At 41.3% G+C, this 14,750-nt stretch overlaps 1 protein-coding gene across 2 annotated transcripts in view; it reads right to left on the bottom strand.

The window, feature by feature from the left end:
* LOC117527579 (ubiquitin carboxyl-terminal hydrolase 22) overlaps positions 1-5,078 on the bottom strand; it is a 113,399-nt gene extending 108,321 nt beyond the window's left edge. For both annotated transcript variants that reach the window (XM_034189986.1, XM_034189987.1), the window contains exon 1: positions 4,645-5,078. In XM_034189986.1, coding sequence (XP_034045877.1) covers positions 4,645-4,764 — 120 coding nt within the window. In that variant the 5' untranslated portion in view covers positions 4,765-5,078. The remainder of the gene's footprint in view (positions 1-4,644) is intronic.
* Between the last annotated feature and the right edge of the window lie 9,672 nt (positions 5,079-14,750).

The raw sequence follows: 14,750 nt of genomic DNA, 5'->3' as shown, positions 1-14,750 counted from the left end.
GACAGTGTGAACCGGGATTCATCCATGAAGAGAACACCTCTCCAACGTGCTAAAGGCCAGCGAATGTGAGCATTTGCCCACTCAAGTCGGTTACGACGACGAACTGGAGTCAGGTCGAGACCCCGATGAGGACGACGAGCATGCAGATGAGCTTCCCTGAGACGGTTTCTGACAGTTTGTGCAGAAATTCTTTGGTTATGCAAACCGATTGTTTCAGCAGCTGTCCGAGTGGCTGGTCTCAGACGATCTTGGAGGTGAACATGCTGGATGTGGAGGTTCTGGGCTGGTGTGGTTACACGTGGTCTGCGGTTGTGAGGCTGGTTGGATGTACTGCCAAATTCTCTGAAACGCCTTTGGAGACGGCTTATGGTAGAGAAATGAACATTCAATACATGAGCAACAGCTCTGGTTGACATTCCTGCTGTCAGCATGCCAATTGCACGCTCCCTCAAATCTTGCGACATCTGTGGCATTGTGCTGTGTGATAAAACTGCACCTTTCAGAGTGGCCTTTTATTGTGGACAGTCTAAGGCACACCTGTGCACTAATCATGGTGTCTAATCAGCATCTTGATATGGCACACCTGTGAGGTGGGATGGATTATCTCAGCAAAGGAGAAGTGCTCACTATCACAGATTTAGACTGGTTTGTGAACAATATTTGAGGGAAATGGTGATATTGTGTATGTGGAATAAGTTTTAGATCTTTGAGTTCATCTCATACAAAATGGGAGCAAAACCAAAAGTGTTGCATTTATATTTTTGTTGAGTTATACGAGGTCTGTCAATAAAGTAGCGGTCCTTTTTATTTATTTTTTTTTTAACTATATGGATTTGATTCATATGTTTTTACGTCAAACAAGCTTGAACCCTCGTGCGCATGCGTGAGTTTTTCCACACCTGTCGGTGACGTCATTCGCCTGTGAGCACGCCTTGTGGAAGGAGTGGTCCCGCCCCCTCGTCGGATTTTCATTGTCTGGAAATGGCGGAATGATTTGGACTTTTTTTTTTTTCCATCAGAATTTTTTCAGAAGCTGTTAGAGACAGGCACCTGGAAACCATTTGAAAAATTTATCTGGCTTTCTGTGAAAATTTTACGGGATTCACAGAGAATAAGGACTGTTACTACAGCTTTAAGGACACTCGGCGCGCCGCGCTCTGAGCTGCGACGACGAGGCAGAAAACGCCAGATCATTTCTAAGCTGATGGCTCTGTGGATATGAAACCCTCGTGTGCTCTTTCTCTGGTTATCACAAGAGCTGGACATCAGCCATTTTCCAGCAGATTTCACTTTTAACAAGAGATTTTGTCATGGAAAGCTGCGCGGAGGCTTCGTGTGTAACGACCGATTCGCTGTTTGCGCGAGACAAAGGAACACCTCTGTTTCGGCGTGTCAGAGGACAAGTTAGGACAAGCCCAGCTCTCCATCATTTCTCTGATACTTACTGGACTGGTAAGCATTGAAAGCCGAGATAGGCATGTCCCAACTTGTCCCATGACACACCGAAACGGAGGTGTTCCTTTGTCTCGCTTCATCAGCGAATCGGTCATGACGCGCGAAGCCTCCGCGCGGCTTTCCATGACAAAATCTCTTGTTAAAAGTGAAATCTGCCGGAAAATGGCTGATGTCCAGGTCTTGTGATAACCAGAGAAAGAGCACACGACGTTCTCGTATCCACAGAGCCATCATCTTAGAAATGATCCAGTGGTTTGTGCCGCATCGTCGCAGCTCGCAGCGCGGCGCACCGACCGTCCTTTAAAGGGGTCCTTAAACCTGTAGTTAAAATCCTTATTCTCTGTGAAGCCCGTAAAATTTTCACTGAAAGCCAGATAAATTTTTCGAATGGTTTCCAGGTGCCAGTCTCTAACAGCTTCTGAAAAAATTCTGATGGAAAAAAAGTCCTTTTCATTCCGCCATTTCCAGACAATGAAAATCCGACGAGGGGGCGGGACCACTCCTTCCACAAGGCGTGCTCACAGGCGAATGACGTCACTGACAGGCGTGGAAAAACTCACGCATGCGCACGAGGGTTCAAGCATGTCTGACGTAAAAACATATGAATGAAATCCATATAGTTTTTGAAAAAAATAAAAAGGTACGATACTTTACGGACAGACCTCGTATATATATATATATATATATATATATATATATATACACAAGGTCTATTAGAAAAGTATCCAACCTTATTATTTTTTTCAAAAACCATATGGATTTGAATCACGTGTGATTACATCATACATGCTTGAACCCTCGTGGGCATGCGTGAGTTTTTTCACGCCTGTCGGTTATGTCATTCACCTGTGAGCACGCCTTGTGGGAGGAGTGGTCCAGCCCCCTTGTCGGAATTCCTTTGTCTGAGAAGTTGCTGAGAGACTGGCGCTGTGCTTCATCAAAATTTTTTCGAAAACTGTGAGGCACATCCGAGTGGACACCATTCGACAAATTAAGCTGGTTTTCGGTGAAAATTTTAACGGCTGATGAGAGATTTTGGATTGTTTCTATCGCTGTAAGGACTTCCCACGGAGCGGGACTTCACGCAACGCTCCGAGGCGACGTCATCATCCTGTTTCAAGCTGAAAACCTCCAAATTTAAGCCTCTGTTGACCCAGGACGTCGTGAGAGAACAGAGAACTTTCAGAAGAGGTCGGAATCAGCAGTTTATCCGGACATTCCACTGTTAAAGGAGATTTTTTTTAATGAAAGACGTGCGGACGGATTGGCGCCCGCCACAGGAAAAACACCTCCGTTGGAAGCCTTAAGGACAAGTTGGAACATGCCCTGCTGTTAAACAATTTCTAAGATACTCACTCAACTGAAAGCCACCAAAAGCCGCCTGGATTTTACAAATGGTTATCAACACGGAGGTGTTTTTCCAGTGGCGGGCGCCAATCCGTCCGCACGTCTTTCATTAAAAAAATCTCCTTTAACAGTGGAATGTCCGGATAAACTGCTGATTCCGACCTCTTCTGAAAGTTCTCTGTTCTCTCACAACATCCTGGGTCAACAGAGGCTTAAATTTGGAGGTTTTCAGCTTGAAACAGGATGACGACGTCGCCTCGGAGCGCTGCGCGACGTCCCGCTCCGTGGGAAGTCCTTACAGCAATAGAAACAATCCAAAATTTCTCATCAGCCGTTAAAATTTTCACCGAAAACCAGCTTAATTTCTCGAATGGTATCCACTCGGATGTGCCTCACAGTTTTCGAAAAAATTTTGATGAAGCACAGCGCCAGTCTCTCAGCAACATCTCAGACAATGAAAATCCGACGAGGGGGCTGGACCACTCCTCCCACAAGGCGTGCTCACAGGTGAATGACGTCACCGACAGGCGTGGAAAAACTCACGCATGCGCACGAAGGTTCAAGCTTGGCTGACGTAAAAACACATGAATCAAATCCATATAGTTTTTTTAAAAAATAAAACAGTCGGTTTCTTTTCTAACAGACCTCGTATATAAGGGTAGAAACTGCGATCTGGTAGGATTGCAGTTTCTACCAGCAAAGAGTGTGATCGCAATCTCTACTGGTAGAAAATCCGATCCAAATGTTGTCGCAGTAGTTCTCAGAGGAACTTATAACCAAAGTTACATTTTTTGAGTTTGAAGACCAAAATTTTTGAAAATGCTCCATTTCACATACACAATACACAATGTTTGATGATGCAGAAGTACAACACTATTTTAACTGCTGAATATAGCAAAATATGTCTGTGACTTCCCAGTCGATTCTAATCAATGTTTATTTTTTTCAAGTACAGTTGAGCTCTGTTGTTGCAGTCTCTACTGGTAGTAGTACTCAGAGTAAGTAAAGGCAAAAACACAGGTAGAGATTGTGATCGCAAACTCTACTAGTAGAATTACAGTTTCTACCAGATCACAGTTTCTACCTTCAAAATATATATACATGAAGGGACGTCGCCTCCCTAAAACGCAGTTCAGGGCACGTCACAGGCGGATCCACCGAGACGATGTTTGCAGGATTAAAACCCTGAAGCAGACTTTCCAGTGATCACCGATGAAATAACTATATTAAACAAACTGAATTTGATATAGTCCCCTCACGCCCCACCAAAAAAAAAAAAAAAAAAAAAAAAAAACAGAAAGAGGGTGACAAGTAATGTGAATGAATTTTGTAACGCTGCCCAAAGATGACATCACAGCGAAGAGGTGCGTGAAGCGGTGCGGGGCTGAGCAGATGTGGGATGAGTACAAAAGGTGTCGATCAGCTGACATCCATGCATCCGAACCCACAAGTGACGACCGGAATGTCACGAAAACACAAGCTCAGGGATGGGGAAGTGAATTTAAAGACCGGAGGACCCATGTGTGTGAGTGAGGGAGGACACAATGGGTTAGCCCGTGACTACACACTTCAAACAATGCAGCTAACTGCTCAGCATCCAGCAAACACAACCACACTCCCGACTCACAAAACGAATAATTACAACTTTAAACAAGAGACTGATGGCAAAACAACCAAAAAAAAAAAATCATCCATATAGTTAGCTGGCTAACGACAGACAGGATGATGTTTGCTCAGTCTGATCGGTGTTTGTGCTTTATGTGGGACATCATTTGTGCTGATTTCTGGAAAAACATGTTTCACTTTTCTGCTGTTGAAGCTAACAGTTCCTTTTTTTATTACCTTGCGTCTCCTGGTCTCAGCAGTACCACTCCAAACAAAGCACTGGTATATGACTCGAAGGTTTTGTTTCCAATTATCCACCTTATAAGCGTTCACATGGGAGCACCCGGCCGGACTCATGACAGATAAACCATTCACTTTTGGTTTGGAAGGTGACAACAAAAAGTCTCCTGGATGATTCACTTAGCTAGCTAGCAGGCACCAATTGTCTGTCCCAGAAATGGTTTCCGTTTAGAAACGGGACAATCGATGTAGTCTCCAAAAGTGCTCCTCGGGCATCTGACAAATACGGTCTTTGACTCACAGGCCACAATTCTGTTCATACAGTCACCTAAACAGAGTTAACACTTGACTGGAATTTCAGTTCCCGGTGCTGCTTTGACAGTTGTCTTTACTGGACTTCCACTCTCACGAATAGTTAGCTTTCTGTAGTTAGCCTGCTAACATCCAAACTACGGCTTCACAAAGCCCGCCCAACGTGCGCCGTGATTGGCCGAGGCAAAGGAGTGACGCAACGACGTCGGTGTGACATCGCCTTGGGTGCGCTTGTTTTGATCACTAAGGATGCTCTGTACGGGCGGGTGTCGTTTCCCTGACAACAAAACGCCAGGCGACTCAGAATAATCTGAAATACAATAACCACACAAAAGCTTTAAACTGGGCATTCCCAATAGCAGTTTCATTAATATTTAATCTAATGTCAATCATGTTTAATCGACATTAACGAATACCAGCCGCCTGTTTTGTAATTATATTTTACAGCAGTCTCGATTAATTATTGGAATCAAATATACAACATGTGATTATAATAAGCACAATATTTAATCTTTAACATCAGAACAACGTTAATATCGACAATATTAGTCGAATTTCAAGACATTTAGGATAATCAATTTAAGGCCGCCACCTAATGGTGATGTAGGGTATTTTCAGGTGTGCTTTTTGATTGCAGTGGAATGAATGAAGCATGTAGGCTTCAAATGCTTCAAAGTCACATTAGTTTAATTATGATATGTGATAGTATGGATAGATTAGCAACCGGATCAATAGAACTAGTGACCTGTAGGGGCCACCGGACTACAGGGGCTTCATGTTGCAGTACAGTGACATAAGGCCCCTGTGACTGGAATCCAGCGGAGACAAGGAATGTGTATACAGAAATCAGTGATGAGTGTTACAAGTAAAATATGCAGTATTTATCATCTGAAGTAAAAATGGATTTGTACATAGACAGATTGATAGATAATCAATCCATCCATCCATCTAATAATAGAAGCCATCGAATGGTTCAAAATGGTGCTGTAAGAGTTGCAAATGTTTCAAACTATAATAAAGACTGTACTTTTTTATATTCCTACAATATTAGGGTCCACAACTGTGATAGATAAACTACTTTAAAAAAAAAAAGCATCAGTGCACCATTACCTGGCAGATTTCACAAAACCTTACGTACCTTACCATGGCCTGCCTTTTCAAAATACAGGACTATTTTATATTCTAAAACACAGAATCTAATCTTCCAATCTAATCCAGCTTTATGTATAGAGCACTTTAAAAAAAACAGCAAAAGTGCTGTACATCAGATAAACAAAGCAATAAAACACCAATAAATACAAACAAAAGACATGACAACACACCACAATCATTCTGATTTCAATGCCAAGGAATAAAGATGCTTTTTTAAAAGACCTTTAAAGATCAAACAACATGGGGGCCAACTTAACAGAACGAGGGAGCTCATTTCAAAGTCTGGGAGCTATAAGAGAGAAAGCATGCCTTGAGGCAGCTTTATTGTGATTTGGCGCTATATAAATGAAGTGAATTGAATTGAACCCTTAGCAACCTCAATGGAACATATGGCTTCAATAGGTCAGATATTTAAGTTGGTGCAGAGCCATGAAGAGACTTAAAACAAACAATAAAATCTTAAAATGAATCCTAAAAGCAGGGGCGTAGGTTTGCATATGGACCATAGGGACAAGTCACAACCAATATTTTGGGATGGCAAAATAGTCCCTACCAATATTTAGCATTTTTTTTATATATCAAAATCATTCACTATTTTTTTGCGAACTCGATACTATAATTTTAGTCGTCACGTTTTGTGTTTTCGACGTGCCAGAGTGACAGGGTTACCATGTTGCAATTTCATTGGCTCACGTTCTTCTCACATGGATGTAAACAAAGCGCATCTCGTGGCAGGCAGTGCTTCATTTGTAAAGTGGGAGGTCCCGGAGCGCAGAGGATGGGTGGCTCCGGTGCAGTGTTGCCAGATGTACGATAATTGTCGTATTTGTACGATAGTTATGCCCTCTGTACGATCAATAATGGGAAAAAATCCAATATGTACGATAATTTCAGTTGGTTGCCCAAACACGCATCTCTCTCTGACACCCAAGAATCATTTTGCAGGCGTTGCACTCAGGCGGCATCAAAGACACACCACACACAGGGCTGCTGCTGGCTTTGGGCGACCGGGACAGTCATTTGAAAGCCCGCCCCCTCTCCATACAAAGTAATGAGTTCCATCCAATCTCTGCCGTGACAGAAAGATTCCCCAACCAACATCTTTTTTTTTTCGAAACTTTATTTCAACAAATGCAATAACAAACGAACAAAACACAAGAGCAAAGAGATATACAAGAAAAATAAAAAAAAAAAAGGTTCAAGTTCCTTATGGAGGCGTCAACATTTTTTCTGTGTTCAACAAAATCTGCACAAGTGGCCATGGCATCGGATGACAGCGACCTCGAGGTTGAATTCGACTCTTTCTAGTCTGGTAATTAACACGTTTGTGTCCCTTCACAGAAAAAAAAAATCTTTCTAGTCTGGTAGTGCATTTGCTTGTGCATTTGTGTTCTTTCTGTGCCATAGTTTCCCCATTACTATAATTACTGTTTAAAAATGTGACAAAATTCTTTGTAAATTTAAAACAAAACAAAACGCAAAAATAGCTACGTTGTATGCGTTTTGTTTGTGTACGATAATTTCTCCCAAAATACGATAATTTTGAGGTTTTGGTACGATAGTTTCATATTTCATATCTGGCAACACTGCTCCGGTGCAGAAAAACAAGAAGGGCGGGGCTTGCGAACAATGCTGTGCGCCACACTTAAAATAAACTGCACACCCACACAAACACATCTTCACAAATGACACTAACACCCTGCCTTTTCCTCAAAAATTACTACATTTATGTTTGCTGTCTGTCTCTGTACTTTTCTGTCAGTTTTGCGCTCTTTTTCATACTTTTCCCTCGTTTCAAAAGTCACCGAACGCACTTTACCATAATATATGCAACATATAGCACACTGTTGGAAAGCACGGGTTCTTGGCTTGCTGTCAGTGTTGAAATTTTTCAGAGTGAGGGCTTACATGAGAACTTACGGTAATGAGAATCAGCGGCGCACTAGTGTGAAACTTCCGTGTTTTTCCTCTGCGTTATGACATCACAAGCTTACGTTTACCGTAATACACCATATATGTTATTGGAAATTTTTTGGCAAATTAGGTTGCCAGATACCTACAACTGCATTATTGATGAAGAGAATAGATTATACATCTTGGTTGCAAAAACTTCTTTTTTTTTTTTTAGCTCCACAAGTATATTTTTTGTTGTTGTCTTGTTCTCTCAGGTGTAGGCCTATAGAATAGATTCGTGATTTTGGGTGCAATTTTGTTATTTAAGCTATTTGTTTGTTTGCCTACACACTTAATATTGTAAATAAAGTGTTAAATTATTCAGCATTATGTCATCATATGTTATGTATTATGCTGTACTTGTGCGTCTAATGGTATGAGTGGGTTAGGGGGTGATGGTGGTGGGCAGGGGGGCCGGGGTGGTGGGGGGGGTATTGTCCCTACCAAAGCTGAGACCAAACCTACGCTCTTGACTAAAAGGAACTAGAAGCCAGTGTACTGTCGTGAGGCAAGCAGGAAAAAAAAAAAAAGGAAAGCCAAGATGGAATCCATTGAACACGCTGAAGTTGCTTTGAAGTATTTGATGGGGGGACTGTTATGAAATATCAGATGAGGGCAATGACGATGACGATATCCAGGCTGAAGTACGATAATATCTGGCAGAGCCAAGCTCAAAGATGTTTGCCCGAGACTGGTGGTAACATATTCATATTTTCCAACCATTGCTCAGCTTGCAAAGTGGATGCTTGCTGCCCATCCACCTCAGTTCAATCAGAGAGAATGTTTTCCACTGCTGGCAACACTGTTGGCAAATACAGACCACATCTGGACCTCAATACAGTGGATGAACATTTGTTCCTACAGTTACCTAAAACAGATAGGGTATTCTACCACTTTGTTGCATCCAGTGCAGAGATAGAGCCTTGCATGATGTCTAGTTGTACCACAGACATCTCCATATAGATCACTGAGTTAATACCACATTGTCTTATTTCATTTTTGTTCTTTAAAGAAAGTCAATTTGAACGTTTCACTTCTTAGACATGAGCTTTGCTATTTATTTGCTATTCATTATCAAAATTAGTGGAAGACTCGTAAACCACGAATGGTACTCCACTGGAAATTAAAGACTTACATTAGTGGTCCCAACCCTACTTAGAACTCATCTGTGCCCAGTCTCTTGAAAGCACTTTGAGGGCAAATGTGACTAGTTCTATTGTACACAAGTCTGTACTTTTGAGGAAAAAAGGGCCCTTCCACTCTAACTTTTAATAAGATGTTGTGCATTATTTGATTTGTCGTTCAATTTCACGCTTGGTGTGACCATTTTTTCTAAACCACAAGGGACACTGCCACCCAGGATGTTAAAATGATGATTATATACTCAACAAAAATATAAATGCAACACTTTTGGTTTTGCTCCCATTTTGTATGAGATGAACTCAAAGATCTAAAGCTTTTTCCACATACACAATATCACCATTTCTCTCAAATATTGTTCACAAACCAGTCTAAATCTGTGATAATGAGCACTTCTCCTTTGCTGAGATAATTCATCCCACCTCACAGGTGTGCCATATCAAGATGCTGATTAGACACCATGATTAGTGCACAGGTGTGCCTTAGACTGCCCACAATAAAAGGCCACTCTGAAAGGTGCAGTTTTATCACACAGCACAATGCCACAGATGTCGCAAGATTTGAGGGAGCGTGCAGTTGGCATGCTGACAGCAGGAATGTCAACCAGAGCTGTTGCTCGTGTATTGAATGTTCATTTCTCTACCATAAGCCGTGTCCAAAGGCATTTCAGAGAATTTGGCAGTACATCCAACCAGCCTCACAACCGCAGACCACGTGTAACCACACCAGCGCAGGACCTCCACATCCAGCATGTTCACCTCCAAGATCGTCTGAGACCAGCCACTCGGACAGCTGTTGAAACAATCGGTTTGCATAACCAAAGAATGTCTGTACAAACTGTCAGAAACCGTCTCAGGGAAGCTCATCTGCATGCTCGTCGTCCTCATCGGGGTCTCAACCTGACTCCAGTTCGTCGTCGTAACCGACTTGAGTGGGCAAATGCTCACATTCGCTGGCGTTTGGCACATTGGAGAGGTGTTCTCTTCACGGATGATGCGAAGGAGATGTGTTGCACTGCATGAGGCAAATGGTGGTCACACCAGATACTGACTGGTATCCCCCCCCAATAAAACAAAACTGCACCTTTCAGAGTGGCCTTTTATTGTGGACAGTCTAAGGCACAACTGTGCACTAATCATGGTGTCTAATCAGCATCTTGATATGGCACACCTGTGAGGTGGGATGGATTATCTCAGCAAAGGAGAAGTGCTCACTATCACAGATTTAGACTGGTTTGTGAACAATATTTGAGGGAAATGGTGATATTGTGTATGTGGAAAACGTTTTAGATCTTTGAGTTCATCTCATACAAAATGGGAGCAAAACCAAAAGTGTTGCATTTATATTTTTGTTGAGTATAGATTAATTTTTGCCTCTTTGTTTCCAATCCAATGCCCCATCCTTAATCTTTTTTTTTTTTTTTTTAATCAAGACCATCAGTCTGTCCACGAAGAGTTTACCTTTGTGTGGTGGATGCCGGAACCTCATCTCCCAGTAGAGCGATGCTCCTGTCATTGACATCATCCTTCTCCTCACATCTGGACAGAGCAAGTCTTTCTTTATAATTCTCTCAGTTGATAGTCAAACTTTTATGCTGTAGCATGTGTGTCTACATTTTTATTCTCTTTCTCTGTCCACAGTCATACTGCACATCTGTGCAGGGAGTTTTCCTTAGAGTCCAATGACAAAGTGTGTCCTTTGATGTGGATATTGTAAAGCCCAGTGAGATTTTAAATTTTGGATTAAACAAAATGAATTCAGCAAAGGATGGCCAATAGTCTAATGCTCTGTTTTTGTTTGTTTGTTTGTTTGTTTTGTTTTCCTATTTTATTTTTAATATTCACACATCATATGCTGAGTTGATGTGAAATGTTTCAGCTCACAAATAATGATGATTTGTTAGAAAGAAGTAAATGTTTCTTTACATTTCATGACTAACATATTAGAATGGAGTGGACCTCTAAACTGTGCCAATATATAAAGAACTGAAATATCATAATACAGATGGCTTCTTAATTAAATTACGTATGTTTTGGCAGTGTTATGTCCTGCAGCAGTTTCCACTAGGAGGCAGTACAGGCTCACATATTTAATGACTGCTCATAAGCTTTCTGCTCACAATATAATGTTTCCCATGTGCCTTCAATCACAACAGCAACTTAATGTGACATCAGTAACAATAAAAAGTTATGTATTTGTGCTGGAATCTGTGCTTTTTAACTGACATTGAAAATCCCACTCTTTTATTTTTACAATAATAACAATAATACAATGCAACAATCATCATTATCAAATTATCATTTTAATAACAACAACAAAAATAATAGTAACAATAAATTATTATTATTATAGTTTATCAGACTTTATAGGCTATTTTTACAAGATGCTGCACAATGTCAGTACAAAAACTAAATAAAATGTAGGAACAACTTAAAAAAAACAACAAAATACAGAATTAAAAACAAAACCAACATTTAGCCACATTACAAGAACAGCAACGGTAAAATAATGAAACTAAATATTTGGGTAAATAATTAATACGTATGTCTTAAGCTTAGATTTAAAAGACTGAACAAAAGATGACTCTGAATTGATGGATATTTTTTTATTGATTTCACTTCCCCAAATTGTGTTTTCATTGCCTTGTATGTGATTGACATGAATTATTTAAGAATCTCAAACTCTTCTTTTAGTGTGAAACAACAAATGTGGCACTAATATTGGGTTTCTCTCTTTCTGTCTCTATTCAACAGACCATTCCAGCCTCTTATCTCAACTGGGATGGAAGCACAATAAAACAAAAAACAAATTAAGTCGTGAGTCCTGCCGTAGCCTTTAGGCTGCTGTGCTTACTCCACGTGAACACCGCCTGTATTATTTGTTCTGAGCTTGCATGATGCTTTTGCAGAAGTAACACCAGCTGTGATGTAATCAGAGAGGTCTGGTAGAAAACAAGGTTATCAGCACTCCACATAACCAAGGCCTGACCTTCTTGGAATCTTTAGTGTCCAAACAAACCCAGACAGGCCTAAACAACGTATCTAGTACAGAGAGAATAGAGAGCTGAAAATAAACCATGTTTTATTTTTATACCGGTGAGGTGCTACACTGCAATACCTGCACAATATATGTTTGACACAGATTTGTGCAAATTGTTTATTCAGTTATACCCTAACATGTGGCCTTGATGTTAAAGCCCTTTAGCGTTGACGGACACACAATCATTTCACAATGTTTGAGCCATATTGGTTGCAAACATGACCCTTTGACCACTCAAGGTTGCCCAATAGAAAGGTGTTGTATAACTTCATATTAGGGCAATTCTATGGTAATGGAATTACAACAGGAGCAAAATCTGGACATATGGCATCTAACCATGACAGATTAGCTCAGATTGTAATTCCATTACCGTAGAATTGCCCATTAGTGTTTAATGTTAACCAGAAGTGCATCTGTAACTAAATCCTCAAATGAGCCATACCAAATATCAGGAGTCTACACCTGCTTCTGGAGATCACCTGCCCTGCCGGTTTTCTGTGGGCACTTGGATTAGTCATCTCTGGTGCTTCCTGGACCGTAATTGGCCGAGGAGATGTAACGTAGTTAATTAGCAGTGGTTTGAGCTGGGAGGGTTGGAAAACGTGTAGGGTAGGTGAGATCCTGGTCAAGGGTTGGTAACGCCTGGTGTATATAGAAGTAAAATAAGTCCCTTCGGCAGCACCCTTGTTTTCACTCGGGGTTGCCATAACACTGGATCTGCATGTTGATTCGGCACAAGTTTTACACCAGATGCCCTTCCTGATGTAACTCCACATGACATGGCTTTTTCTCTAAATCAAATCACATTGTCATTGGCTGACCGTCAGTCACTCCAGTAAAACTCTACAAATTATTTGGTTCACACATGGACGCTTGGGTATCACTAGGCTGATTTTGTGTCAAATGACCAGTTACTTGTAAGACTCAGATGGTGCATACCACTTCTGTTTGTAAGGGAACATCAGCTCTGACATTTTAGCCCAACCCGGTCTCACGGCAAGTCGTGATTCAGCAGCACGAAATGTACATTAATCTATTGGTTCGTGATATTGTGACAAAAGCGCCTCATTTTCATCACGGCAGCACAAATTCATTCTAATTTATTCTGTGATAGCTGCACAAAATTAAAAGTGAAGCGGGGGGTCGGGGTGGTTATGGTTAGGGTGGGGGGAAAGTCTCCGGAGAAGGCCAAGGCAGCAGATAAATGTTACTTCCAAGAGGAGGGAATGGTTGCCATACAGCGCATAACCCCAACCCCATAACTCCCAACACTTACTGATTTGGATAGATGGATGGAGAGGAGAACAGATGAACACAAATGTAATTAGGAGTAAACAAGTGCATAGTCTGCACAAACCCACAATGCCCTGCACAAATATTGATAATCTTACCATTGACAAGTGACGCTTTGTGTATGACCTTTGACCTATTGACTCCCAAATCAATAGAACTCTTGGGGTCACCATGCCTAACACCCATACTGAGTTTGGTGACAATCGATCAGTTTGGAAGGAAGTTATTGTGCTCCCAAGATTTTTGCAAACTGCACTGTAGTGACGTTGACCTTTGGACCCCCAAATCAAGAGAGCTCTTGGCGGCCATTATGCGTAATGCATGTACCAAGTTTGGGGACAACTGGGCCAGTACAACTGAAGTCACCTTACAAGTGAAATGCTGCCTGACTGACTGACTGACTGACTCCCCGCACATAGTAATGGCCCATTGGCTGCACTGTGGGAGTAACTATATGTAATTGTGCAAAATACAAGTTAAATCTGATTTTATGACCTCATAAGTAGAACCATTTTTATTAAATCACAGTTAACTGTAAAAATATGTTCTCCATGGCAGAGACACTGGCTTTACACGGCCAACGTTAACAGCAATAATCTTTGGTCAACATACCTTTTAGGGGATGTAAATTTAGTCACATACTTAATTATGAGGAGCCACAAAACTGCATATACTTTATACAGCACTGTGCAATAGATTTAGAATTTTATTGTGCCAATTGCTATAATTGTCGTTCTCCCCTAAAAATAGATAAAAAAAAAACCAAACAAACACCAGTTTTCATAACCGAGTTGACGTGTTACATTAACCCCGACATCAAATAGAGCAGCAAGCTAAGATTAGACAGCAGCTCTGCAGGTCGGGCGTCTGCATCCTGCTGCCTCTGAGGAGATGATCCAGCTGTTGGAAGCTGTCAGCAGCTCTTCTACGTCATCACAGAGACGAGGCGGGGCAAGGTAACACACTGTGGGGGTCCTATAGAGGGGCTGAAGCTGGAAAGGATCTAAAGCCATTCAGTCAGGTCCAAAAGGCAATTCAGAACAAGACGTTTAGGGTGAAAAGTGGTGCTCAGATATTTTCCAGAAAAAATACTTCAGAGGAGCCGGAATTCTTCTGTGATTGTGACCTTTCACTCCAATTTTACTGATGTGTGACCAGTGTTGCCACAGTGACTTTGAAAAGTTACTTTATTAGTTATTTTATGCAGTTATACA

The sequence above is a fragment of the Thalassophryne amazonica genome, chromosome 16 (genome assembly GCF_902500255.1).
Source record: "Thalassophryne amazonica chromosome 16, fThaAma1.1, whole genome shotgun sequence".
Taxonomy (NCBI): domain Eukaryota; kingdom Metazoa; phylum Chordata; class Actinopteri; order Batrachoidiformes; family Batrachoididae; genus Thalassophryne; species Thalassophryne amazonica.
This window is presented reverse-complemented; position numbering and strand designations above follow the sequence as displayed.